Raw genomic sequence first — 26,923 nt, 5'->3', positions numbered from 1 at the left:
CCATAATGGAAAAGAATATGAAAAAGAATATATATATAAATGTATAACTGAATCACTTTGCTGTACAGCAGAAACTAATACAACATTGTAAATCAACTATACTTCAATAAAATAAATTTTAAAAATACTTTATTGCTTAAAAAATGCTAACCATCATCTGACAATGGAGGATTGCCACAAACCTTCAATTTGTAAAAAAAAGAAAGCAATATCTGTTAAGTGCAACAAAGTGGAGTGCAATAAATGAGATATGCCAGTGTATGATATTGGCAAAAAACTATAGGGGCGGAAAACAGATCAGTGGTTGCCAGAGAGTATGGTGTAAGAGTTGACTAAAAAGGTGCACGGGCAAATTTTAGGGGGGTGACAGAAATGTATTATCTCTTGATTGTGGTGATGATTATGAGTGTATGAATTTGTCAAAACTCACACTCTAGGGCTTCCCTGGTGGCACAGTGGTTGAGAGTCCGCCTGCCGATGCAGGGGACACGGGTTCGTGCCCCGGTCCGGGAAGATCCCACATGCCATGGAGTGTCTGGACCCGTGAGCCATGGCCGCTGAGCCTGCGCGTCCGGAGCCTGTGCTCCGCAATGGGAGAGGCCACAACAGTGAGAGGCCCGCGTAACGCAAAAAAAAAAAAACAAAAACCTCACACTCTAGGGACTTCCTTGGCGGTCCAGTGGTTAAGACTCCACGCTTCCAATGCAGGGGGCCACGGGTCCAATCCCGACTGGGGAACTAAGATCCTGCATGGTGTAAGGCGCCACCAAAAAAAAAAAAAAAACCTACCAAAAACAAACAAAACAAGAAACTCACATTCTAAAAGAGATGAATTTTACTGTATGTACATTTTAACTTAATTTAAACAAACAAAAATAGACCAACAAAACAAAGAAATCACCCCATAGATTACTTAGTGGTCACAAGGTGTGAAACATACCTTTACAACACAGAAGTCTGGCTGTCAGGGCCTCACCAGTGATCAATTTCAGCCTCACTAAAGTGAGACAACCAGATGTTGGGCGCCTCCTAATGTGATGCAGTTTGGAGTACAGAGCAGCACCCAGGAGACATATGTATTTCCAAGCTTTAGATCTAATTTCTGGTGTGCAGGGAAAACTAGAGATAGAGGAACAAGTTAACGACACCCAAGGAAACATCAGACACATCCAGAATGTGATGGGGCATCTCAAAGGACAATTGGCTTGGAATCTTCAGAAAGGTCAGTATCATGAAGACCAAAAAAAAAGGAGGTGAGGTGGGTAAGAGGTGGGGAGGGTGGTTCCATCTAGATTAAAGTGACTGAAGAGACACAGAATCCTTATTTGGTCTCTGATTTGAACAAACTAGCTATCAAAGACATTTTGCGGACAGTTAGGGAAATCTGAATGTGGGCTATGTATTAGGTAATATTAACAAGTTATTGTTGGGACTTCCCTGGTGGTGCAGTGGCTAAGACTCCGAGCTGGAGTCGATCCCTGGTCAGGGAACTAAATCCAGCATGCTACAACTAGGACCCGGTGCAGCCAAAATAAATAATAAATAAACATATTTTTTAAAAAGTTGTTAACTTTACTAGCTCGATAAAGGCATTGTCTCATTTTAAATACTGTCAAAATAAATGAATAAATAGATTAAGGGGGGAGGAAGGAGAAGTAGTATGAATCCTGGCTGTGGGTCAGGGACCAGTGCCTGCTACACTTAGGATGAAAGGCCAGCTCCTTACAGAGGCCTCCAGAGGTCGGACCAGACCAGACCAGCTCTTGCTTGTGTGTCTGTCCTCACCTCTCAGCACTACCCCCAGCCACCTTCTTTGCGTGGGCCAATCGCTTGCTTTCCAGCCTCCAAGCCTTTGCATTGGCAGTTCTTTCCGCCCGCCGTAGCGACTCGTCCCCTCTCTTTTCCGGATGGCTCCTTCTGAGGTTTCAGCCTAAATGTCATCGCAGAGAGACCCTCCTCCACAACGGAAGTAGGTTCCGCTCTCGGCTCCTGCCTTTGGCTGCTTGGCTACGCTTCATCGCCCGTGGTGATGATGTTTACTTGTTATGTCTGACTAGCGTTGAAACTTAGAGCCACCACCGGGTCCCCAGAGCCTGCATTTATCGCGCACCTGTTCGCGCTCTGCGCACAGCTGCAGGCGCCTCTGCTTTGGGACGGTGCTTCTGTTTCCTGCTGGGAGCGCCGACCCGGTCCCGGATTAGCCGGGTGGCTTTTCACAGCCACAGAGACAGCTGCAACCCGGGACCTCAGACCTGACGCCGGATCCCGCCGGCGCCGGGCAGCGGGAAGCCAGGTTCTTCCGCCACCCCCCAGCCAGGTGACCGCCCCAAAGCCTTTCCCACACCCCAAGCCCCCCAGCTCGGGGACCCCACCCGGAACAGTCTTTGCCACCTACCTGAGGAACTACACTTCCCATCAGGCGCTGGAGCAGCGACCGCAGCTCCCAGTGTGCTCCCAGGCGCCGCTCCGCCCCCGGCCTTAACCCCATAGTGCCTGCAGGCTGGCGGGAGCGGCGACGGGCGCAGGTAGCCTGCGAGTGGGCCCGGGGTCGGGGTGGGTGTGCAGCAGAGCTGAGGAGAGGACGGGTTTGGGGGCCTTGGGGAGGAAGGGAGCCAGGGTTAACCGAGGACAGACAGCGGGGGTGGAGGATGGGGGTGGGTGGGAGGCGAGCCATAGAGCGTCCGCCCCTCGCGAAATTAAGAACCTGGAAATTCACCTTTTCCAGCAAAACGAACCCTTTCGGGTGCCAGGTCCGGGGCGGCGCTGAGGTTGCGGCGGGGGCGGGGGGGAGGGCAAAGGAGTCTGCCCTGGCTAAATGTCCCCCTCTGCCCAACACATACCTTCGCCGTCGATCTGGCGAAGAGGAAAGTGGCAAACTCTCCTCTCTACGCCAGCGAGGGTGAGGAAGGGGACTACGCCTCTCTCGGCCCGAGGCGCTGACCGCTGACCGGGGCGTTTCCTATTACCCCCTGGACCATGGGCTAGAGCTTGGGGAGCCCTTCTGACTCCCCTATCTCCTCCCTCGAAGTCGTGTGTACCTGACTCCAGCGCTGATGTACCTGGAGACACCTGCATTCCCTCTTCCTTGTCCTCGCTATGGTCCTGACCAGTGGGTGGTGGCAGGCCTCCACAATGCCGGCTGAGCCTCTGAGCAACCGTTTTCCCAGCTCTTCTCTTCCAGGCTCATTCCCTCAGTCATTGTGACAACCGATGCGGGCCTGATTCCAAGCGGTGGGGTGATGAGCAAGCAGAGCTTCCACTCTGGGGTGGGAGTGGAGGTAGAGGCAGAGAAGAGATGATAAAATAATTTCAGGTTCTGGGAGTGCCACGAAGGAAGGAAAACGTGTAGGGGGTCGGGGGGGTACGATGCTGCCTTGGATAGGGTGGTCAGGGAGGTCCTCTCTTGGATGTTCCCAGACTGAGGGGGACAGCAGGGGCGAAGGCGTGGGGGAAAGAAGAGCAGTGTGCTTGAAGCAAGTGAGTCAGAGGGAGCGTGGGAGGAAATGAGATGACAGCGTGGGCCCGGGAAGGATCTGGACGTTATTCTAAAATCAGGAAGGGTTCATGGAAGCCCATGGAACGCGTTAATGAGCAAGGGAGTCACGTTTCCCTAGTCTGAGCTTTCTCAGCATTTTCGGCCGGGGGCGGGGGAAGGGTTGTGGAGCAGGGGCTGTGGCCAAGCCAGCTGACTTCCTGCCAATTATCAGTTGACCATGGCCCCCTCTGACCCTCTGAAAACTGGGAGTGATAATTGCTACCTCACTGGATGCACACCTGGCCCAACCTGCTGTCATCTTCCCCCACAGGGCCTGGCCACCCCTCCCACAGAATGCCTGAGGGCCCTGAGCTACATCTGGCCAGTCACTTTGTGAACGAGGCATGCAGCGAGCTGGTGTTTGGCGGGTGTGTGGAGAAGTCACCTGTCAGCCGCAACCCTGAGGTGCCCTTTGAGAGCAGCGCCTACCACATCTCAGCTTTAGCCCGAGGCAAGGAGCTGCGCCTGACACTGAGCCCCCTGCCTGGGGCTCAGCCCCCACGAGGGCCACTGGCCCTTGTCTTCCGCTTTGGCATGACCGGCTCCTTCCAGCTGGTGCCCAGCGATGCGCTGCCATCCCATGCCCATCTGCGCTTTTACACGGCTCCCCCTGGCCCCCGACTTGCCCTCTGCTTCGTGGACGTCCGCCGCTTTGGCCGCTGGGACCTCGGGGGCAAGTGGCAGCCAGGCCGCGGGCCGTGTGTCTTGCTGGAGTACGAGCAGTTCAGGTAGGGCCCGCACCAGGTGTGATGAATACAGCCCTGGGCTCCTGGCCGTTAGTGCCTTGGTGGCCAAGAAGTGAGTTCCAGCCCCTTCACCTGTAGACCAAGACAGTGTGCTTTCCTGGGGACAGTTCCCTGAGCTAATGGATGTGGAAACCCAAAACTGACGTGGTAGAGGGTGGGAGCAAGAGGTGGATGAGGACATGGCCAGTTAGTGTGAGAGCTGGGTCTCAGGTCAGCATCCCACTCTGTCTTTTGGCACCCTCAAGAGGCTAAGAAGAAAGGTGGAGAGGCTCTAACAACCTAAGAAAGGAGGCTGAACAGGAAGGAATTGCTTCAAGGGAGTGGGGAGAGGACTGCCTAATGTGGTTTCTGAATCAGACTGTGGTCTCCCATATTCTGCCTACCCACTGGTCTGTGTCCCGTGGTCTCTGTGCCCGTCTTCTGCCTGAGGGAGGGGTAACGGCTCCACCTGGGATGTGATCCAGGTCACATAAGATGGCACAGTGTCAGCCACTTCCCCTCCTCTAAAGATAAAACATGTATGAGTCTCTGCTTCGTGCCAGGCCAACTCTAAGTGTTGGGGGTTCAGCAGTGATCAAGAGGGATGTGGTCCCTGCTCCCACAGAGCTAGTTCAGGTAGGGCAGGGGGAAAAAGGGGACTAGATTAATTCAAATAGACACATGCCTGAAGAAAAATCCAAGAGGTAGAGAATGACTTTGAGCTGTGGAGGTGGGGGGAGGAGGAGGGTGCATTAGGAAAGGCCACCCCAGGTGACGTGTGAGCTGAGGCCTGCCTGATGAGAAGGAGCCAGCTGTGCAAAGCTCTAAAGTAAAAGCAATCTGACAAGAATCACAAACACAAAGGCTTGGAGTGGACTTGGCAAATCCTTTCTTGGGGAAGGCACGCCTTCGGCTGCCCCTTGGGGTGGGTCAGGGCGTCTCTGGTGCCACAGAAGGCAGCAGACTGCTGGCCTTCCCAGGTATGCCCCCAAGTGCACCCCTAAGGAAGTGTCTGTGTTGTCTTGGATTTCTCCCACTTCACCTCCTCTGGGGAGTTATGCCACGAGTTAACCCTTTGCCAGCTGAAGCTTCTCTCACAAAATGAGCGTTTCGGCTTGTTTTGTCCTCCAGCTGCGGAGCCTGTGGGGATCCGCCCCCCTCAGGGATCTGAACACCCAGGCCAACCTTCCACTCTTACCTTTACCCCAAAACTCTGTCTTCTGGCCCCCTATTTCACTTGCTTCTCACGCCCATCACTGAGTCAGTCTTGCCATGATCCTTTTCCACAAAGAAACAAGATACATGTACCCTTCATGGTGGTGAAGAGAGACCCATGACCCTCGGAGGTGGGGTGGGAGCTGCTGGGGCGCTCACCAGCCAAGGCTTGCCCCCTCACTCCTGCTAAATAAACAGTGCCAGTACCAGCTTCCTGGAAGATCTTCAGCTTCTTGAAAAGACCTGACCCCGCCGATATCAAACCTTCATATCCAGCCAACCAGAAGTCCTAGACAGGGAGTTCCAGACTGCGGTCACACCTGAGGTCCTGTGGTCACCTTGTTCCCAAAAATGTCTTGAGTCTGAGGCACTTTGGTGATATACACACCACATACCTAGACTCATGTGTTTTCTTGAACAGGCTGCTTTTGACTGGTATTTTTTAACCTTTTGTAATGCATTAAAATCCCACACTGTTGTTCCCATTTAACAGAAAACTGAGGTTCCCACTGCCAAAACACCACTGAGGCTGGGAAGAGGGGAACTGGGACTCCCCATTTCCTTCCCTTGCACCCAGGAATGGGTTCCCCCAGCTCCTCTCCCCTAACCCATTGTGAGGCAGGGAGGGGTGGGGTGGGCAGAATGGGTCTCATGTGCCCAGACTGTGTCCCTCCAGGGAGAATGTGTTACGAAACCTAGCAGACAAGGCCTTTGACCGGCCCATTTGTGAGGCCCTCTTGGACCAGAGGTTCTTCAATGGCATTGGCAACTATCTGCGGGCAGAGATCCTATACCGGTCAGCAGGCAGGCCCTGGGCACGAGGGCTGGGGTGGCTGGGTGTGCCCACATTCCCCACTGCTTAGCGTGGCGCCCTCTCTCCACCTCACTGCAGGCTGAGGATACCCCCCTTCGAGAAGGCCCGCACGGTTCTGGAGGCACTGCAGCAGCGCAGGCCGGTGAGGCTGCAGGGGGGGATGCACGCACCTATTAGTGCAGGCCGACAAGGGTCTGGGCTGGGTCAGGCGTCTCCAGCTTAACTCAAGCAGGTCCCTTCTCGGTTTCCAGCCTGTTTCCCCATCTCTACAATGTGTGTGCGTGGGGGAGGTGATGGGGGGCAGATGAACTGTCTGAGTCCTGCCAAGCTCAGAAGGGGTCTGTTCCTCAAGGGGTCAGCTGCCTTCTGAGTGGCCCTGCCTCATACTGACATCCAGGTCCTACCCCTGCCTCTTCTCCAGAGCCCGGAGCTGACCCTGAGCCAGAAGATCAGGGCCAAGCTGCAGAACCCAGACCTACTGGAGCTGTGCCACTCAGTGCCCAAGGAAGTGGTCCAGCTGGGTGAGGCCTGGGAGGCAAAGATGGCCAGCTAGGTCTGCTTTGGCATATCGTGTAACCTGGGACAGTTCCTGCCCCTCTCTGGGCCTGGTTCCCTGCCTGGGGAATGGAAGTTTGTCAACCTAGTCGTTCCTAAATGGACTAGGCCTCCTTCACTGATCTTCACGTGTCGGGTGTCTATGTCCCCTGAGCTGCCCCATGAGGCAGGCAGGGCAAGGATTCTTAACTCAACTCCAGGATGGGAAAGCCATGGCCCAGAGTGGGGAAGACACCAGCCTGAGGTCACACAGCTGGAGGAGGGAGAGCCTTGGCCCCCTGACTCAGTCCATCAGCTTGTAAAGCTGAGGTCTGAGCCAGGTCTAACTGGGCTCCCCCCGCTCCCAGCCTAAGTCAGCCCTCTGACCTCCGCCTGGCTCCTCTGTCCCACAGGGGGCAAAGGCTATGGGCCGGAGAGCACGGAGGAGGACTTTGCTGCCTTCCGAGCCTGGCTGCGGTGTTATGGCACGCCAGGCATGAGCTCCCTGCGGGACCGGCATGGCCGCACCATCTGGTTCCAGGTTTGGGCTCTAATGCTCACACAGGCAAATGGAGCCCTAAGGAAGCTGGTGGGATGGAAAGACCTGGGGTTGCACTGTTCCTGAGGATCTAAGCTTTCCCTGTGCTATGCCCCTCCCCTCCTCGGAGTCCCAGGGTCCCAGCTAGTGGAGCAGCCCAGGGCAGGGTTACCTTGCTGTTGGCTCTGACCTGGGGGGAGGGGACGGTCAGAGAGGCTTCCTAGGGGAGGGGCTTCACTGATCTGGAAGGACAGGTGTGAGTTCTGCCTCTCCAAGGAAAACTACCCCTGCCAGATTGACTCCTGAATTCTCCTGATTCCATTTTAGGGGGATCCTGGACCCTTGGCGCCCAAAGGTAAGCTATGCCTAATGTAATGAGAGGGAAAAGGACTAGTTGCCTGCAAGGGCTACAGCACCCTTCTCCATCCCAGTCCCCACCCCAACCCTCGGAGGCACTCCAGAGTGGGAGCATGGGAGTCTAGAGAAAGGGGGCTGCGGCCACAAGACCCTCCAACCCCATCAGCAACAGTATCCTGCAGGGGGCAAGTCCCGCAAGAAGAAATCCAAGGGAGCACAGAGGGGTTCTGAGGACCAAGTGGAGGTATGTCTCCCTGCTCCTACCCCCTCCCTGTACCCTCTCCTGTCCTGGCTGTACCTCCCAGGCCAGGCTCTTGGGCAGCTCCTTCCCTTGACAATGGAGGGCAATGGTGGGTCCTAACCAACCTGTGACTTGCTGAGCTCTTCAGGGACCCGTGTCTTCTCCACCCAGAATCCTCCATCTCCAAACAAGGCCCCTTCAAGGACACGAAGGGCACGGAGAGGCCTTCCTGAGCAGACTGCGGCCCAGCAGCCCGAGGGGACCAGCCTCCAACGGGACCCAGAAGCCCCCTGCGTCCCTGAGAAAGGGAAGAGGAGGAGGCAACCAGCGACCTCAGGTGGGCCTTCCTCAGCATCTTCCTCTAGGGAGGGAAGGGGCACCACCAAAACGGGCTCTCCAGGAGAGGAAGGGATGGCAGTGCGGGTGGGAGGAACACGTCGACAAAGGTGGCAGGGAGGCTGTTGGGACAGAGTCCTCAGCCTGGGGTCCGAGCTGCCACCTCACCTGTCCTCCCCACAGGCCGCCGCAGACCCCAAAAGATCAAGGCTGACACCCCATCCTCGGAGCCTGAGGAGACCTCAGTCTCTTAGCAGGAGGGTCTCCTTGCTTGCATCCACCCCTTCCTGCTGCCCTGGATCTGGGCCTGTGTGGCTTCCTGGAAGTTGCAGGGGACTGGCTGCCCCTGGCCCTGTGGCCATTCCCTGTACAACTATGATGTTTTTAATTGTACCCATTGTCCCCATTTTTTAAGCCCACGTGAAAAAGGCTGTAATTTTTAGTAAACTGATAAACCTTGAACTTCTTGGGTTGGCTGCAGAAGGTCTGGGAAAGCCGAATGTGGAGGGCCTGGTGCCCAGCCCTGGGGACAGGAGGGCCACTGCCTCAGCATGGCAGACTGAGCCCCATCCCAGGCCTCAAGGCCCTGGCTCTCAGGACAGTCTGCCTCTGCAGGGACAGCCCTTCAAAGGTGGTGCAGAGACCCACCCCGTCCCCCGGGGCAGCCCAGGCTCTACAGCTCCTCCAGTCCAGGATTCCTCATGTGGCTGCTCCCCTAGCCTAGTCCAGACTAGTCAATGCTCCCCTCCTAGTGGGGACCAGCCAGAACCCACCCACCAGGCCTCCTCCCCAGCCCCAGGCCCTCTGCCTGTGGACACAGGGGAAGAGCTGCTGCTGCTTCTTTTCCCCCCACCCCACCGGCCGCACCACATGGCATGCGGGATCTTAGTTTCCCGACCCGTCCCCTGCATTGGAAGCTCAGAGTCTTAACCACTGGACCGCCAGGGAAGTCCCAGAAGAGCATCTTATATCGTGGTCTTACAGTCAGCTTATGGTCACCGATATCCCCCGTCTCTGTCATGGGGCCTGCAATCCAGACCTTGCGCGCACAGATAACCTTAGATCTTGCCCCTGTCCCCAGATGCCTGGGGTAAAAACTTCCCCCCTCAATGCCTGAGTTTGGGACCTGAGGGGACTGAGCAGGGGCTACCAGCAGGGTTCCTAAGCCAAGCGTTTATTGTTCAAGAGGTAACTATCCTTGCTTCAGGCTTGAGAGGCAGAAATGAGGAGCCCCCAAAGCCTTCCACAAACAAAACCCCACGCTCAGGGACTCATCTCAGCTCGGTGCGGGCTGCAGCACGAGCAACAGGGACTGCACTTGGAAGGGAGAAAAGGTGAGCTTCAGGCGGCTGTCCCGAAGGGGCAGGGGGCCAGCAGGGTCACGGCGCTCCAGGAGGTCACAGCTGGAGAACAGGAGGGACCATGAGGGCCCCGCGAGGGCAGGACTCCCACTCCCACCCCGCGCCCCCACTCACAGGACGGCCTCCTGAACCGGCAGCGACATGTGCAGCCAGCAGTCCACGTGGCTGCCGTGGGCCTCGTACAGCCTCAGGACCAGCTTGCGGCCCTGGAGGCTGGTCTCCGCCTACGGAGGGAGGTGGTGGTGGGCGGGGCCGAGGGCGGGCCCAGCTCGGGACCCCGGCCCGCTCCCCGCACCCCACCGGCCCTTGCCTGCTTGACGGTCTCCAACACGACTGCGGGCGAGGACACTGAAAAGGCGCTCCAGGCGGCGGCGGGTGCCGGGCCTGGGGCGGGCAGCGCCAACAGGGGGAAGTTGAGGCTGTAGGCAGCGGGAATAACGCCAGCGTCTTGGAAGGACCCTGGGCGCAGACCGGAAAGGGACGCGTGGTGGAAAATGAGGGTAGGGGCGTGGGACTGCTGGAGTGCTCCCCACTTACCGTTGGTGCAACCGAGGCTGAGAGGGGCAGAGAGGTATCGGGGCCGCAGCACTCACCCTCATGCGGCATCAGCGCGTAGGTGAACTCGTGGCGCCCCATGTCAACCGTGGCGTCAGGGGACTTGGGCGCCCGCAAGCTGGGGTGGGGAGGGTGGTAAGGGCCAGGCTGGAGCCGCCGAAGTTCTGTCCTGGGAAGACCGCGCTCCCATACCCGTCCCTGGGAGGCACCCCACTCACAGGGAGAGGCTGAGGACGCTGCCTCGCACTGACGCGCCATACTTGCAGTCATTGAGCAGAGCCAGCCCAAAGCCGTGCTCTGACAGATCGATCCAGCGGTGGGCCCACACCTGGAGGGTAGATCGGAGACCCACTTGGTGGCCCCGCCGCCTCCTCGTGCTCCAGAGCTCCTGTCAGTAGACTGAGGGAAGCTCTGGGACCACACGATTGAATGCCAGCTCTCACTACAGGAGGCCCTGCGCACACCACACAACCTGTCTAAGCCCCGGCTCCTCATCTGGGAAAGGGGGATAAGGGTACTTACCCCACCAAATGGGCATGAATATCAGACTAAACAGAAAGCATTTAGCACCATGCCTGGCATACGTGTCAGGAACCAGCAAATGCTGACCATCATCTTCCTCCTCCTCACCCCATACCACACAACGAGTCTCTCCCCAGCCAGGGAGGATCCAAACCCTCCACCACACCCCGCCCCACACCACTCCACGTCAGACCTCAAATCGGGCCCAGTCCCAAGAGGTGTTGTAGTGGGTGGGCCGCTGCAGATGTCCGAACTGGACCTCAAAGGTGGCCTGGGGGCTCCGCACACGGGCAGGGAACTCCACCTTCAGGAACTTGTGGGCCTCGTGCCAGTGCACCTGTCGGGGGTGGAGGTAGAGGTGCAAGGGGAGGGACCCCTCCTCGCCGGCCACACCCAGGGAAGATACCCACCGCCCTGCCCCCTGCTACCTCGGTGTGGAAGCGGACATAGGGGCAGCCGACGTCCAGCACCACCTCTTGGCTGAGCTGACTATTGGGGCTGATCTGCAGCAGAAACCAGGCGCTGCCCCGCACGCCACCCTGAGTGCCCACGGCCAAGGTCCCTGCCTGGCCCAGCACTGGCTTCCTGGGGAACAGGGGAGGGAGGCGCTGAGCCAGGACGGCCTGGCGGAGGGGGCCCAATACTCTCCTATCCCACGCCGCCCCCGAGTCCTGCCCACCCCGCACCGTGTTTCTAGGTGGTAGTCCATGACGTCCCACGCGTCCCAGTACAGGGGGACATCATCGAACAGCACAAACTGGTTCCCCACGGCACCCTCAGCAATGGCCTCCCTGGAAGGACATGGAGACTGGCGCTTTATAACTGTATGACCGCAGTCTCTCCAGCTGAGTGAGGTGGGTGGGGTGGGAGGTAGGGTGAGTAGGCCCAGAGGACAGGAGACTCCTAACCCAGCCGGCCCCATTCCATGTGTGGGTCCCAGTCCTGAGCCACCTGTGGGCTACTGTGGTCAGCTGTGGCCAGGGGACAGAGGGAATGAGAGGTCTGGGGTCCCCTGCCAGGCACTGGGAGAGGGCAGTGAGGGGTTAGCACCTGCCAGAGGCCACCAGCACCAGAGACGTCAGGCGGCCAGTTGGGTCCAGCCTCACCCGGATGATGCCGTTGTCCAGAGTCACAGAACCGTCAGTCTTGGTGGGAGGGGGCCTTGAGGCTAAGTCTGCAGAGGCTTCCCGCCACCAACAGCCCGCCCAACCCCAGCCCCAGCCCTGCCTTGCCACCTGCTCCAGGTTGGGGAGCTCAGAACCCCCACGTTGTCAGGGACAGCCCAGGACAGCCAGCCCCCGCCCACGGCGATGTGCCAGCACTCACCTCCTGCACTACAAACACAGGCTGCTGGGGCAGCAGGGGCTGCAGCGAGGTGGGGGTGGGAGCGGGAGCATAGCCCATGCTGGGCACTGTCACCAGAGCTGGGGATGAGGCCTGGGCATCAGCACAGCCTCCTTCACCTTCCAGGAACCATACTCGGGGCGGGGTGGGGGGCTGGAGGGGGTGAGCATTACTAGTACTCTCTAGCCTGGGGCAACCCGGGGCAGAGATCTCCAGGGGAATGTCCCCAACTCTCGATTTGGCCTTGATCCCTCCTGCTACAGTAGCCACCCTTCTCCCCAGCTCATACCTAGGCAGTGGGCCCCACCAGGCCTGGGCAGGGCCAGCACTTCAGTGCGCTTCCAGGGCAGTGTGTTGACAATGAGGAGGCCCTCAGGACCTGGCTCCCCAGCACAAAGGGCTGCGGCTGCAGCGCTGAGCAGCGTGTTGCCACGGGAACGGATGTCTGGGGAGAGACTGGCTGGTCATGGGTGGGCAGTGGGTCTGGGTGACCCCTGAATGTCCCACAGGAGACACTCTGCCCTGGGTGCTGGAGAGCAGCGGAAATGTTGTCAGCCTCACCTTCGTAGTGGCACATGGCTTCCTCTGCCACCAGCTGGATGCAGCTTCCAGTCACCACATCGTGGAACTGGTTCAGAAGCAGGAGCCTGCGGGGGGCCAAGGGCAGGGCTGCGGAAGGCTGGGAGGGAGGGGCAGCCGCAGAGGTGTCTGGGGTGAGGTTAGTGGGTGGCAGGGGGGCAGAAGACAGACTGACCTCCAGAGGTCCTGTAGCTGGGCGGCCGGGTAGAGGAACTGGGCACTGCGGGCCAGGGCCAGGCTGCTGAGCAGCTCCACGTCATGCAGGATCCGCTCACACTCCCGGTTCCCCTTCTTGATCTGAGCCCAGGGTAGGGAGAATCAGTCTAGAGTCTGTTCAAGCATCCCAGGACACCTTCCAAAGCCTTCCCTTGCTCAGAACCCCTGGTGGCTCCCCAGGGCCTCTTGTGAGTTATCTACCCCAGATGCCTCCCTCCTCCCCCCTCAGCCCAAGCCCTTCCTCCCTCAGGGATGCTCAGTCCTGCCTCCTCCAGGCTCCTGACCACCCGGCTCTTGCACTTCTCTCCTCTCGGCTCCTCCGTGGAACACAAGCCTCTTCCCCCAGGTCTGGGCTGGGCTCTGTCCCCTGCTTCCTCCTCTGACCCTCTGGGCCTCTCAAGGGCACGCCCTCCCCATTTGGCTCAGCAACCAGCTCCTGACCTGGGCATGGGTGGTGTAGGTGCCATTATGTAGCTCCAGGAAGAGCTCTCCGACCCACGTGCACAGCTGCTCCGAGTGGCCCTCTAGCGCCGAGAAGAGTCGCTCCGGAGAAGAGAACTGCACCCTGAGGGAGACTGCAAGCCTGGGTCTCCCAGCTTGGCCGTGTGATTCACCCTTCTTCCATGCAAGGGTGACAAGAGACCCAGTCCCGACAGAAAGGAGCCACGCCCAGAAAGCTCCCTGTCCACACAAAGCCAGTTCTGGACACCCCAGGAGAGTTTTCTCTCTAGTAGGTTTAAGCCCCGTCCCACCTTTAGCTTTCCCCTCACCCTACCACCAGGGTAGAAGTTGGGAGGAGCCCATGGTCTGGGATTGGAGGGGGACAAGGTTTAGGGGAGGTGTCGGGCGCAATATTTGAGCAGAAGGGACTAAGGGCAAGGGTGGAGGGTAGGGCTGAGTGAGCCCAGGCCTGACCTGGGCAGCCCATCTGTATTGCACAGCCGCTTCAAGCGGTCCACCATGGTCTGGGTGGGGCCACCACCCCCATCCCCAAAGCCAAAGAGGAAGGCACTGTGGTTGGTACGCCCCTTGTCCCGGTTTTTGGCCACAGTCTTCAGCACCTGCACAGGTGGGCTCAGGGTCAGCTTAGAACAGGACACCCAGCCCTCTCCAGCCTGCCTCCCATCCCCGACCTTGGCCACTAGGTGCCCTCTCACCTCCTCCACACTGCCCTGCATCCCATATGAGTCACCAGGCGGGAAGTGGGCCAGCACCTGGGAGCCATCCAGCCCCTCCCAGAAAAAGGTATGGTGCTGCAGGCAGGGAAACAGGTAGAAGAGAGAGGGCAGAGTCAGGGCTGAGGCAGAGCCGGGCCTCCTAGACCTGCCCCTCCTGTTGTGTGACCCTGGGGGAGGCATGCCTTCTCTGGGTCGGGGTTGGGTGGCTTGTCCAGGGCCCCTCAGTAAGCCTGGACGGAGATGTATGGGCTAGGTGGGACCCAGGCCCACTCTGAGCCTGGTTCCCTGGGGCCTGCTCACCGGGAAGTTGTTCACCAGGTTCCAGCTCAGTTTTTGGGTGAGGAAGTGCCTGATGCCACAGCTGCGCATGATCTGTGGGAGCTGCGCTGAGTAGCCGAATGTGTCTGGCAGCCAGAACTGCAGGGAAAGGGCCTCTGGGCACGGGAACCACGGCTCGGCAGCACGGCCACAGCCTCTGCCCCTCATCACTCAAGGGCAAGCTCCAGCCCCATGCGCCTGCAGGCGCAGCCGGCTCCCAGCCTACCTCAGAGCACATCTTCCCAAACTCCTGCAGGAAGAAGCTCTGTCCCTGCAGGAACTGCCTCACCATGGCCTCTCCACTGGGAAGGTTCCCATCCTGGCAGTGAGGGAACAGGGAGGCAGCCGGGGTCAGCACCAGGTGGAGCTCAGGCCAACCACCCGGACAGGAGCAGCCAGGGCTGTGACACTGGGTTATAGTCAGTGCCCAGGGAGTGTCCATCTCCTCACAGGCCCACCTGTCTGTCTGCCAGAGGGGAGGTTTCTGGGGCCAGGGCTGTGGACTGCACTTACCATCTCCACCCAGGTGCCCCCGACGGGCACAAATTGCCCACGGCAGGCGAACTCCTGGAGCCGGGCATGCAGGCCAGGGTAGTGGCTCTTCACCCACGCGAGCTGCTGTGCCTGTGGGGCAGACGAGGCAGGAGCTGGGCCAGGGGGACAAGAACCCCATCCAGGGCTGAGCACCTGGGGCCCAGTGGGTGGCTGAGGGTGAGTAGCCCTGCCCCTCAGGCCCCAGAAGCCCTCGGAACCTCACACTAGCCCCCATTGGGCTCCAGGTACCACCGCACAGCCGTCCCTCTGACCTGGGAGCAGGCAAAGATGAACTCAGGATTCCGCTCCATGAGCTGAACGACTGTCACCCAGCTCCGGGCACATTTCCGCACGGTCTCCTTGAAGGGCCAGAGCCAGGCTAGACGGGGAGGAGGGTGGAGGATAAGAGAGCAGCAAGGTCCCCAGCTCCTCACAGATCTCCAGCCGCACCCCTGCCCCCCAGCATCCAACCACGCCCAGCCTGGGCCTCCAGAGGGTCATCCTAGCCTTCCGTCCATCCCAGGCCCTTTCCCTGCAAAGTCCTGTGGCATCTCTCCTGAGCTGTCACTTTACATCACTCTTGCAAGGTAGGAGTAGGGACTGGGGAAAGGAGGTTGGCTGGGCCTATCGGATCAATTTTACATCAGGAAATGGAGGCCCCAGTCCCTGGAATAGCCTTACTCTGAGGTTCAGACACCCCTGAGAGGATCCTGTAAGAGGCAGTGGGGGTTGGCCCTTCCCCTGCACGCACATTGAAGGACAGCCTGGAACAGAGGGCACAGCTTCCTGAGATGGACCTGCCTGGGCCAGCTGTCCCGCGTGAGGCACTACAGCCTCTTGCAACCTCTAGGCCTCAGTTCCTTCTTTACCAGCCCAGAACTCTACATCCCATGCTTTGGCACAGCAGAGAAAGCCCTTGTTCTGTGGTTCAGAAACTTTAGCTGCATCAGAATCAATACTTTGGGGAGTTTTTTAAAAATGTAATTTCCCATAAGCCTCACAGACACTGCAGACTTAACCAGGTTCAAAACTGACCTCCTGATCCTCCCCAGGAAACCTCCCCCTGGGCTTGAGTCCCCATCTCAACTACTTCCACATCACTCCTATCTGAGGACTTGGGCACTTGTCAAATTCTTACTCATCCTCACTCTGTTCAAAGGTCATCTCCTCTGAGAAACCTTTCTTGAATCCCCCAGACCCAGCTGGGTTAAATGCCTCTTCTGCGCTCCCCAGCCCCCGATCCTTCCCTCCATCCTGGCAGCAACTGTGTCTGCCTATTTTGTGATCACCAGTCTCTGTAGTCCTAGCCTCCCAATATCTAGCATGGGGCCACACGGGGCATCAGATTTTGTTGAAAGAATAAACGAAGCCACATCCAGCAGAGCCTACAGCCCATTCCCCTTTCCCCAGGGAAAACTGGGGTCCAAGAGGGGCAAGAACTCGATGTGGATCACACAGTGCTTCCAGGGCACAGCCAGGTCTTCGAGGCCACTCCTGCCTCCCCGAACCAGCCCAGACAACTGCTGCCCTACCTGTATCAATGTGGCAGTGCCCCAGGGCATGGATGGTATGCTGGCTTTCACCCCCACGTTGGCCAAAGAACTTGGAGGCCAGGGCCTGGGCCACTGGGAAGGTCTCCGGCTGGGCGGGGTCACATATGTTCACCATCTGGTTGGCTGTGTACAGGGCCTGGTAGCTGCGCTGGTTGTCCTCCCCGAGGCCCTGCAGCAGGGTTCTGTCCCTTAATCCCCATCTCAAGCAAGCAGAGTCTCCAAAATTAGACCCCAGCTGATCTCCCACGGGTTCTCAGCAGAGCTCCTCCCTACCTCCAACCCTGTGCTCCTGCTGGCCCCCCTGCTCAGCACTGTCTCCTTCCTCCCCTTTACACAGGGAAATCCTCTCAACACTCAGGCAGGCATGAAACATCCTCCCTATTCTGGATTCCCAGAGCTCCAACTATCTGACCCAAGAAACAGCCTGCCTGGATGGAACAGGGCTCTAGAGTGTGAGCAGGTGGCGCAGGGGTGTCGAGTACCTTGGCCATCCCCAGCAGCAGCTCCAGATCCACCAGGAGCTTGTGGACATCCCGGTGGAACACGGCCAGCTCAGCCCGGCTCACCTGGAACATCTTCTCTGGGTCAGGGGCTGCGATCATGGTTCCCTTCCCGGCCCCCAGGAGCCCATTGCAGGCTACTTCCACATAGAGGGTCAGGCTACAAATGCGGGGAGGCAGCCTCAGGCCAAGGGACTGGCAGAGGACTCTGGGGCTTGGGGAGGGAGGACCAAAGAGGCATCCAGCAGACCCCTCCCTATTCACCCCCAGGATCTACCACCCAGAGGATCTCACAGTTATGTCAGGTGCGTGTAAGAGAGGGTCATGGTAGAAACAACAGACTACACCAAATTCTGCTGATGAGTGTTCTGCCTTGGTTGGGGTGAATAAGTAGCCAAGTTTGGAACCATGTGAATTATACTGTTGTTTAGACTTTTATTTCCAAAGCTGTCTTTACAATGCACTGCCTTGGTCTCAGAACCCTCTTTGCACATTAAAAACATGTTTGGATCTCCCAGGTCCAGTCTTTCAGAACAAAGATCCATCGGCCAATATGGGCAGGCCACTGTTTGGAGAGCATGGTGGGCTGTGGTGCTGTTCTACTCAGTCTTCAGAGAGCAAACATGACTTCCTTCGGGAAGCCTTCCATGACTCTCCTCTTATCCCTCTCCCTAGTCTAGAACAAATTTCTTATGTTGAAAGTTTTTTCTTTCAAAGCCCTCATCAGTTTTGCAATTATTAAGTATATGTGAGTCGCCCTTGCTGTCAAGAATCACATCATTCACCATCAGTCCCAGTGCCTGGAAACATCAGATACACAATGTTCAATAAATATAATACCTAAGAAGAGTTTTTGATAGTGTCATAAAATGCATGTTATAATATGGATTTTTTAAAAATCAGGATTCAAAATATCAAAGAAATACAACCTCAACTAGTAAAAACTACATTTGAAAGAATTCCCGAGAAGAATGCTGAGATGTTAATAATGGACATCACTAAGTGATGGGATAATGGGAGTTATTTACTTCTTTGTGCTTTTCTGTATTTAACCCAAGAACGAAAACACTATCTTTATAGCCAGAGAAATCCTGCTTTTCAAAAATAAACTATGAGAGTTGAAGATGGTTGTATTGAAAGTGGGTGTGTTTCTCAGATGGCTCTGGGCCTCAGCTCCTCCTTGCCCACTGATGCTCCCTCCCCTACAGCACTGGTCAACCACAGCACAGGGACTCACTCACCTCCGGGGGTCTTCTTCCCCCAGCTTTTCAGTCAGGACATAGCTGGTCTTCTCCCCCTCTTTGGTCAAACCCTGGTGGGGAGTGCAGTGAAAGAGACAGGACCTGAGGCTTGTGAACAGCTCAGATGAAGTATAAGCTGAGGGAGGCCAGGCCCCTCTACCGGGTCCCTAGCACTGGCTCCTCTCTCCCAGACAAGGCCAAGATTGACAAATCAGGGACCTCTGGTAGCAGGTGCCCCAACCCCCATGGCAGTCAGTGCCATGACCACCAAATGGCACCTATCTGCCAGCAGAAAAGCCACTGGTCTTGTGGAGTCTTGGGGAGGTATCAGGTCCTTGGTGGCTTCTGGTGGCCTCTGTACCCCTGAATAAGCATCTGAAGGGAAACTCTCTGAAGTCAGGGACAGGTTTACCTCATTCCCCACTATATCCCCAGTGCTTAGCACAGGGACCTGCCAGAGAGGGCACTCAGGAGACATCCTGCTGAGCCAGTGAAGGGAGGGAGGGAGGGGTCTGCCATCTTTCTGTACAGGAAGAACAACAGTCCTGACCTGAGACTGAGGGTTAGTCAAACTGAAATGGAAGCTGTGTGAACCTGAACAAGTGTGTTAACATCTATATATCTGTTTCTTAGTCTGTAAATGGCCATAAAGACCTACCACATAGGATTTTAAAGGTTAAACCTGTTAAGGTTGGATGCATAAACAAGGTACTTAATAGTGGTTATATCTGGGGAACTGTGGGTGAGGTAGCAGGGAGATATCCATTATTTCAGGTGAAGAGGACTTTTTAAACTTTATATTATCCAGAACTGTTTCGAAGTCTCCCTCCCCGACTGCCATAAGCACATATTCCATATAATAAAAACCAGTTTATTTAAAACTAAAAATAGAAAGTGATATAGTCTGCAAAGTCACTAGTCTGGCACCTAGTAAAGGGTTAATAAATGGATCTGCTGTACCTATTATTGTACTTGATTAATAACTAGTTTCATCCCAGAATGGGAGGGTGACCAGTCAGTGGCAGGGTTGGTTTAGTATTAATTATGTTGAGACCCTCAGCGATCCTCTCAAACATGAGAAGGAACAATTACACCGGGGCCCAAGCAACAACCTGTCCAGTCCTGAAATCCTGATACCACCCTGCAGGCATAGCCACTCAGCTGTGGCTTCTCCAGAGACCAGGGCTGAAATGTGGCCATACCTGACCTAGGGCAGGGCTCCTCACCTGGACAGGTTCCCCATCACGCCACACCAGGCCTTCTCCATCACTTTCCCAGCGAAGGTGAACTTCCTGACCCACCCATGCCTCTGGGATGGTCAGCTCCACCCGGAACCAACAGGTCCACCATCTGCAACAGAACCACTAAGATGGGCCTAGGGGTCAAAGCCCTTTCCTTTCGACATACTTCCTTGGACTAAGGGTCAGCAGGGGCTTGAGACTTTCACCAAGTATCTGCAGCATCACAAGGTATTCAGCTTTGATCCACAAGCAAGGAGCAACGGGGTGTACAGCAAGGTGAGGGAAAGAGGCAGAGAATCAGGGGTCTGTGATTTGTCCTAGAGTGTCCTGCCTAAGGGATGTCCAGGGACTGGGAGAAGGGGGGGAAATGAAAATTCTCCCATTAAGTCTTGAGGGATCAGGGATCTGCTCCCAGCAGAGGGTGCTGCTCTGCCCCAAGTGACGGTCTAGGGCACAGGGCCGACAATGGAGGTGTGGCCCTTAGGGGAGGCGAGTAAGCCGGGAGCGGGGCCCTGTCGGCCCCGCCCTCCCTCTGGAGCGTTACCCACGTCGGTCCGAAGCTGTCGCCGACCTGCGCGGGGCGGAAATCCTGCTGGACTGCCTCCTGGTAGGGAAGCCTTTCGGGCGTCAAGAAGCTGGAGAGCTCGGCCACTGGGCAGCTGTCTCCGAAGAGCCTGGGCGGGAGGGGCAGGTGGGCACGCGCCACTGGGCCAGCCGGCGGGTGGGGACTCGCATTCCCTCGATCCACCGCCGGGAGGGCTGCCTCACAGCTCAGTCTCCCCCCATCCCTCCTCCTGGGCCCCAGCCCTTTCCGCGGCGGGCACTTTGTCCCTCGGCCCAGGTGGCCGAAGCTTGGGTTTCCCCCCGGACGGGAAGGCTAGAGACGCGTGGATGCGGCCGGCCGGCGTCATGGACGAGGTGGCCACACCTGCCGCGGAGATTACAGTCGGTAAAGTAGAGCGGCGACACGAATTTCTCCACCCGCTCCAGCGTAGTGCGCCAGTGCTTCAGGGCCGGCGCCGCCGCCATCGCCGCGCGCTCTCTCCTCTCCCCGGAAGGCCCCAAACCCTGCCGGCGCGGTCCACGGCCTGGAACCAAAGGTTCCGGCGTCCGAAGGGCGCCTTCCAGGCCCGGACAGCTTTTCTTGGAACACCAGCGGCTCTGTGAAGTCTCGCTGCTCTGAACTTTGAGCAGGGAGCTGAAAGCTAAAAGCCGCACTTCCGATGCTCTCCTCTTATCTCGTCCGAGCTGGTGGCCGTTTAGGGCAAATCCCTAAATAAAATAGGAAGCTTGACGCTTTGATTCTGCAAAAGGCCTGGGACAGACACAAGCCGTTAGGCACGACGGGTGGGAGCCTGGGTTGCTGCCGACGCAGGTCACCTAGTCTCAGAAGCTGCAAGCGGGAACCTCCTTGCCCTCTGGTCCCAGCCCGCCCTCTGGCTATCTCGAACACCCGTGTCCGCTTAACGTGGCAAGAGCCGGGGCGCCAGGACCGGTGCTTTAAAGCCAATCGGCAGACATGCGTTAAATAGAGCTTTGCACCCCAGTAACCTCAGCTTCCTCTACTACATGTTTTATTTTATGTATATGGCTAAGTGCTGCCCATCGCCAGAAACTCCGAAGATTTTGATTTGAGATTGCAGATCACAGACATAGAATTCATGATCCTAACAGAATAATGTATTTCCCTACACGGGACTGAAGAGTTCAGAGGAGCCATAATGCCAGAAACACCTCCAATTTCATCCTCACGTTTCTCTGGTAATCTGTTGGCAGCTTGTTCCCCCCTCCTGGGAATGCTATGAAGTCCTTGTCTATAAAATCATTAGGAAGAAAAGTATATACACAACATGAGCCCTGATATTTTAATAGAAATACTGACCAAGTTTACAACATTTCAAATGCAAATCATAGGGAAAGGTGATTAAGTACAGAATACCGAACGAGATTTAAAATATAACTTCCTGCTATAAGACAGGCTGAGTTGAGCTTGGAGCTCAGATGGCAGGAGGGATATAAATGCTGTTTGTGAAACCCTGGCTGTCAGTGAAGCTCCCCCTTCTTTTGGTTGCACTGGTAGGATGGGGTTTTCTCCTCTATTGGCCCTGAAACCCTATCCTGACCTGCAAGCAGCTGCTCTGGGCGTAACCCTATGCAGAGACAGCAACAGCTGGGGCTGCCCCTGGTCAGGTCCCATCAGTTCCCCCCCAACCCACCCCGGCCGTAATTCCAATTCAACATGGTCTTAAGCAAGCAGAGGTGAGTTATTGCTGGGAAAACCTGAAGATCTTCCCCCCCAGTCAGTATCACTCCATCTCCCAAGTCAGGCATTGGCCCCAGCTTCACCAGAGAATCTCCTCCCACAAGGTTCTTTTGCCACCCTACACTTTTGGGCTCTGAGTCTCCTGTAGTTGTCCCATCCCTCCACTGCTCCCCACCACACCCAACAAAAAACTCTAAAATCGGAAAAGTCTACCATGTGTTATGAAAGTCCAGAGCCAAAAAATTTGTGGTTTTGTGGTGGTGATGTTGGGAATTTTTAATTAAAAAGCAAACAAAACCACACAAATCACTGCTGGTTACTTTACAGCTATGACTAGGGTAATGGTTGCTGGAGAAAAATTCACCAGAGTACTGGGAGGGGCTCAGTTGGTCTTTGTTCAGAAAGTCCAGGCTGACCACATATAAAAATCCTAATCAGTCAAGTTTAAATATCTGCCAGTTTAAATTTATGTAATTTAAAAAAATATATATGTATATATTCCATTTGCAGTTGCTAACGAAATGTATTGAATCTCCCTCCCAGCCCCATTTATACCACACACTCTGTACACACTTCTTTCAAACACTGGTTTGGTATTTAAGCTGTTCACTCCCATTTCCAATAAGGATAAGAAAAAATACAGAAAAGTACAAACTACATAGCTGCACAACTTACCCAAATATAAAATATTTCCAAACAGCTGAAATAAGGGGGGAAAACACGTACTAAAAGAATGAATAATTCTATTTAAAAAATTTAAGATATTTTGATTTGGAACACATACAACTGACTGCTAACTATTTAAAGCAAAATCCTGTTTGTACCGTAGATAAGGAACTGAAGCCAAAATCCCTGCTTCACAGTAGTTCTCTGGTGAGGACAAGGGACTTGGGTTGAGAGTTTATTCCTTAAGTAAGAACCAAGCTTTATTTATTTACAAAAAAAAAAAAAAAAAAAAGTTGGGGCAAGGGGAAGACAAGTTTTACACAAAAGTACTACAACGGTAACTCCCTTTGGTAAAAAGTGTAATAAATGTCTTGTACATCTGTTCATAGGTACTAAATCTGAAGCCACATAGAACTATGGTACACAAGAAGCTAGAGCAGTTATGCTAGCACATCAAAGCATATTTCTTTTAATAAAAAATTGACAGTATGTACATTATTTACAAAAAAAAAAAGAAAAACCAAGTTAAAACTGTGTGTGTGTTTGTGTGTGTGTGTGTGTGTGAGTGAGTAAAGCTGGTGGATGGCACTAGGGTAGACTAGTAAAGAAGCAGGTACAAAACAGTTCCACGGGAGCTAAAAAGGACGACTGATTTGAACTTGTTGAGGTTGAGAACCAGAGGAGAGAATAACGGGTGGGCAGCAAGGGATTCGTCAGGAATCAAATCCACAAGATGATCAATCCCAAAGCCAAACTGCAGGTCCCAGAGAAAATCTTAATGGGTGATCTAGATGTGCTCAAGTGACCAGGAAAAAAAAATCCAATACAGTTTTTTTTCCTTTTGGGGGGGAAGAGGAAAGGAGCAGTGACCATCAGAGTTACAATCCATCTAAGCATTGAGTCCTTCCCCAGTCTGTCAGTCAATGCTCGCCCATCCAATCACGGTGTGAACAGCATCCGGTTCCCTCACTGAAGGTCAGGCCCCAGGAGGCTGCAGTCTTAGCTCTGCTGGTGTGTGCAAGCAAGCTGCATATCCCTGTGCTTGCATGGATTTCTTCCCCTCCAGGGCAGGGTAATGCCCAAAACCCCTGGGAAAAGTTCCAGCTCCAGCTTTGTAAGGTATCCACGTTCCTTATATGTAGCCCACTTGGTGCCAGGTTGCACCAGCCACACACAGATCAGGTGGCCATGTCCCAGAGAGGCCCAGTGAGGCTTGAAAGGCATCTTCCTTGTTTCTTCAGTGTGTGCGAGTACACGTGCCCCCCCCAACACACACACACCCCTCAAGTTATCTGCTCTGGCTCTGCAGTTATGGGGCTTTGAACACTGTGCCATATTTGACACGGTACTTGTTAATGCTCACAAAGTGCAGGGTCTCTGTGTCACAGGTGGTGGTGCAGGGCACCAGGCCCTCCAGCCCCTCACCCATGAGCCACTTGCTGGTCTCCGCTGCCATTTCACGGGGCACATGCTCCTTGGTCCATTTATCTACCCAGGCCTGGAACCTCTGATGTAGCCGCTTGCTTACCCGCTCATGGGACTGCAAAATAGAATGAAGAAGAAAAAAACCCATGAACTAGGACTAAAAACCTTCAAATACAAAGCCCAATTTTCTCCTAAAGTGCCAGAAGAAAGATGTGGGCTTATCAGTGCTGATACCACTGATAAGTTAAAAAAAAAAAAAATTAGGAGTCTGTTTAAAGAAAAGAATTGAAGATTAAGAACCTAGAACACATTAAGGAGTTGGAATTCAAAAAGCTCCCAAAGAAATACCAACACAGGGTCTGGGCAGAACTAGCTCAGTGCTTCTCGATTTTAGCCTCCTGCATCATTATCACATAGGGGGGCGGGGGTGGGGAGAGAACAACTTGATCAATCCGCAGTTTTAAACCAGCAACCCAGCTGATTCTAACATACCCGGAGTGAGACACTGAGTTGAGGCCGTTAGTCATTTCTGTCAGCGTGGCAATCCACTTCTAAGTAAAACAAGGTAAAGGGCTTAAAACCCACTCTCCCTTCCCGCTATTACCCCACCCTGCCCAGCACAGTGCTGGGCATAGCAGATCTTCAGTGGAGGTTTTTGTTCCTACCTATACATCTGGTAAATATTTATTAGTGCCCACAAGCAAGGCAGAGAAGGGGATACAAAGATAAATTAGGTGTTGCCCAGCTCCCCAAATCATTTGAATCAGAAACATGCAGGCATACAACACACAGCACCATGAGAGAAGTACATTAAAAATCGCCCAACCTATGGTTCCCACTTGAATGTTCTGTAGTCTTTTCATCTGCCTCCCAAACCTGGTAACCCCTTCCTATTAACAGATGTACCCCTAAACTTCCCATTTACTCAAGCAAAATGAGCAAAGAAACAAAACCAAAAAACAAAAACCACCAGGCATCATCCTTAATGTTCCCCTTTCTCTTAACCTCCCTACATCCAAACATTACCACATCCTGACAGTTATATGTCCAATCTTTTTTTTTTTTTTGGCTGTGCTACGCAGCATATGGGATCCTAGTTCCCCGACCAGGGATTGAACCCACGCCTCTTGCATTGGAAGCGTGGAATCTTAACCCCTGGACCACCAGGGAAGTCCCTCCAATCTAATTATAATTCCTCTACAACCCTGGTAGTCTGGATAGACATCACATCTCATATGAATGAAAGCAGTCTTTCGAGTGGTCTCTGCCCTTCCAACTTGGTGCCCTCACTCGCTCTCATCAGTCTATGTCTTTGTCAACGATGTCTCAATGTACCTCAAACAAAATCCAAATCGCAGCCTAAGAGAATAAGTAATGTAGCCTCTGCCCACCCTCCCAACTTCATGCACCCTACTTTCCCTATGGCGCAAGCCACATTGATGTTTTCATTTTCTTGAAAATGCCAAGTCCTTTCCTCCTTCCCAGCCTTGTGCTTGCTTGTTTCCTTTGCCTAAAAAGTACCAACCCCCAACTCTGCACCAGGTTGGATCCTTGTCATTGTTTAGGCCTCAAGCGTCACCTCTTTAGAGAGGTCTTCCCCAACAAAAGCAGGGCCCTGCCTGCCAGTTACCCTTGATCACTTCACCTAGTTTCTCTCCTTGGTAGTGCACATCATCACACTACCTTATATGCTCTACCTCACGGTTGTAGTCCCAGGGCCTGGCATAATACCTTGGTACATAACTGCACTAGGACTTTCACAATTCAGGTAGCATGTGAAAACAGACAGGATTCACACAAGCAATACTACCTGAAATGTAAATGCTAGGAGTAGCTTCACTGGAAGGTGCGACCAGCTGTTATCAACTGAATTGTGTCCCCACAAATTCATATGTTGAAATCCTAGCTTCCACCCCCCAGAATGTGATGTTATTTGGAAATAACGTTGTTGCAGATGTAATTAGTTAAGGTGAGCTCATACTGTCTGTTGTAGGGTGGACCCATAATCCCACATGGCTGGCATTCTTTAAAAGGGGGAAATGTGGACACAGACATGCATTTAGGGAGAATGCCATGTAAAAATGAAGGCAGAAATATGCAAGCCAAGCAATGCCAATGATTGCCAGCAAACCACCAGAGGCTAGGAAAGGCAAGGAATAGTTTTTCCCTCACAGCCCTCAGAAGGTTCAAAGCAACTCTGCCAACACTTCGACCTTGGACTTCCAACCTCTAGAACTGTAGGACAATAAATTTCTGTTGTTTAAGCCACGCAGTCTGTGGGACTTTGTTACGGCATCCTTACTCAACAATTCTCAAATCCAAGAGATTTTCACAAAGGGAGAGAAACAACCAGAAGCCTCTGGGGCAGGCCTGGTCCTGGCTGAGGAGGGAGAAATGTGGAGAAATTCCAGTTACTGGTTCTCACCTGATGAGCCCGGAGCAAGGCAGTCCTCCGATACATGTAGTCCTCTGACTTGATCACATATACCATCTTATAGGAATTCAGCTTGAACCTACACTCCAGCTTATCCAGGCTATCCGCATTCTCCATGGTCTTCTTGCTGTTCCCTTCCTTCCCTTCCTTTTCCTGCTGTTCTCGACCACGCTGACACTTCCGGATCCGCCGCAGATTCCTACAAAGCAGCAAAGCCCTGCAGGATGAGAGCTCCTCCAGGTGCAGGTTCCCATGACTGCCCCAAAAGTTTTTTATTTGCCTTCACAGCACGTATCACAATTTTAATTACATACATTTTTTAAATGTCCAGTGGTTTTATTGTTAAAAAAAATTTTTTTTCAACTGCAGAGATATAAAGAATAAAAAGAAATTGCCAACTAACCCCCTACCCCAATTCTCGAAATCCCACTTGCCTTGCCACAGGTAGCCACTGTTAGCAGTTTTCATTTAAAATCTTCTAGGTCTCTCTCAACTTTTCACTTAATGTCATGAAGATTTTTTCATTTCACTACAGATAGATTTGTGTCATTCTCTTTAACTGCTACAGAGGAATGTGTCTTAATTGAACAATTCCTTAACAGGAATTAATCAGGTCCTTCATCTGAACCACAGAGCACAGAAAATTACTTAAATGTCTATTTTTTTCAATTCTCCCACAGATGGTACATAACTAGTGC

General features: G+C 54.3%; 3 protein-coding genes across 16 annotated transcripts in view; 1 reads left to right on the top strand and 2 right to left on the bottom strand.

Moving 5' to 3' along the window:
• Positions 1 to 1,782: 1,782 nt before the first annotated feature.
• Positions 1,783 to 9,117, top strand: NEIL1 (nei like DNA glycosylase 1). Of its 8 annotated transcripts, XM_079913455.1 has the most exons (10): positions 1,888 to 2,317; positions 3,807 to 4,263; positions 6,152 to 6,271; positions 6,368 to 6,431; positions 6,711 to 6,810; positions 7,237 to 7,364; positions 7,689 to 7,716; positions 7,901 to 7,962; positions 8,131 to 8,296; positions 8,479 to 8,696. In XM_079913455.1, the coding sequence occupies exons 2-10, from the start codon at positions 3,830 to 3,832 to the stop codon at positions 8,547 to 8,549; spliced, it is 1,173 nt and encodes a 390-aa protein (XP_079769581.1). In that variant the 5' UTR covers positions 1,888 to 2,317; positions 3,807 to 3,829; the 3' UTR covers positions 8,550 to 8,696. The 8 variants fall into 8 exon arrangements, with proteins under 8 accessions (XP_079769582.1, XP_079769580.1, XP_079769581.1 ...); XM_079913456.1 differs by having other exon boundaries at positions 1,783 to 1,969; positions 8,131 to 9,117; XM_079913454.1 differs by having other exon boundaries at positions 1,783 to 1,969; positions 7,793 to 7,962; positions 8,131 to 9,117.
• A 343-nt stretch (positions 9,118 to 9,460) lies between these two features.
• On the bottom strand, positions 9,461 to 20,666 carry MAN2C1 (mannosidase alpha class 2C member 1). 4 transcript variants are annotated; one of them, XM_079914858.1, is made up of 26 exons: positions 20,366 to 20,666; positions 19,986 to 20,111; positions 19,423 to 19,546; positions 18,197 to 18,267; positions 16,938 to 17,115; positions 16,435 to 16,624; positions 15,175 to 15,281; positions 14,882 to 14,992; positions 14,595 to 14,687; positions 14,351 to 14,467; positions 14,030 to 14,125; positions 13,788 to 13,933; positions 13,314 to 13,437; positions 12,832 to 12,953; positions 12,639 to 12,724; positions 12,367 to 12,522; positions 12,060 to 12,170; positions 11,784 to 11,916; positions 11,420 to 11,524; positions 11,162 to 11,318; positions 10,927 to 11,070; positions 10,430 to 10,539; positions 10,250 to 10,329; positions 9,967 to 10,115; positions 9,771 to 9,880; positions 9,461 to 9,698 (listed from the first exon to the last, which is right to left on the bottom strand). In XM_079914858.1, exons 1-26 carry the CDS (start codon positions 20,464 to 20,466, stop codon positions 9,572 to 9,574), a joined length of 3,174 nt encoding a protein of 1,057 aa, XP_079770984.1. In that variant the 5' UTR covers positions 20,467 to 20,666; the 3' UTR covers positions 9,461 to 9,571. The 4 variants fall into 4 exon arrangements, with proteins under 4 accessions (XP_079770984.1, XP_079770983.1, XP_079770982.1 ...); XM_079914857.1 differs by having other exon boundaries at positions 11,784 to 11,878; positions 12,060 to 12,157; XM_079914856.1 differs by having other exon boundaries at positions 9,558 to 9,698; positions 9,771 to 10,329; positions 11,784 to 11,878; positions 12,060 to 12,157.
• A 619-nt stretch (positions 20,667 to 21,285) lies between these two features.
• Positions 21,286 to 26,923, bottom strand: part of SIN3A (SIN3 transcription regulator family member A) — a 62,160-nt gene continuing 56,522 nt past the window's right edge. For all 4 annotated transcript variants that reach the window (XM_079914852.1, XM_079914851.1, XM_079914854.1 and 1 more), the window contains exons 20-21: positions 26,217 to 26,424; positions 21,286 to 23,906 (exon numbers count right to left, since the gene is read on the bottom strand). In XM_079914852.1, the coding sequence (XP_079770978.1) occupies positions 23,676 to 23,906; positions 26,217 to 26,424 (439 nt within the window). In that variant the 3' untranslated portion in view covers positions 21,286 to 23,675. The remainder of the gene's footprint in view (positions 23,907 to 26,216; positions 26,425 to 26,923) is intronic.

Source organism: Stenella coeruleoalba (genome assembly GCF_951394435.1).
Source record: "Stenella coeruleoalba genome assembly, chromosome: 2".
NCBI classification, from domain to species: Eukaryota; Metazoa; Chordata; class Mammalia; order Artiodactyla; family Delphinidae; genus Stenella; species Stenella coeruleoalba.
The sequence above is the reverse complement of the archived record's forward strand: the minus strand, read 5'-3'. Positions and strand labels throughout refer to the sequence as shown.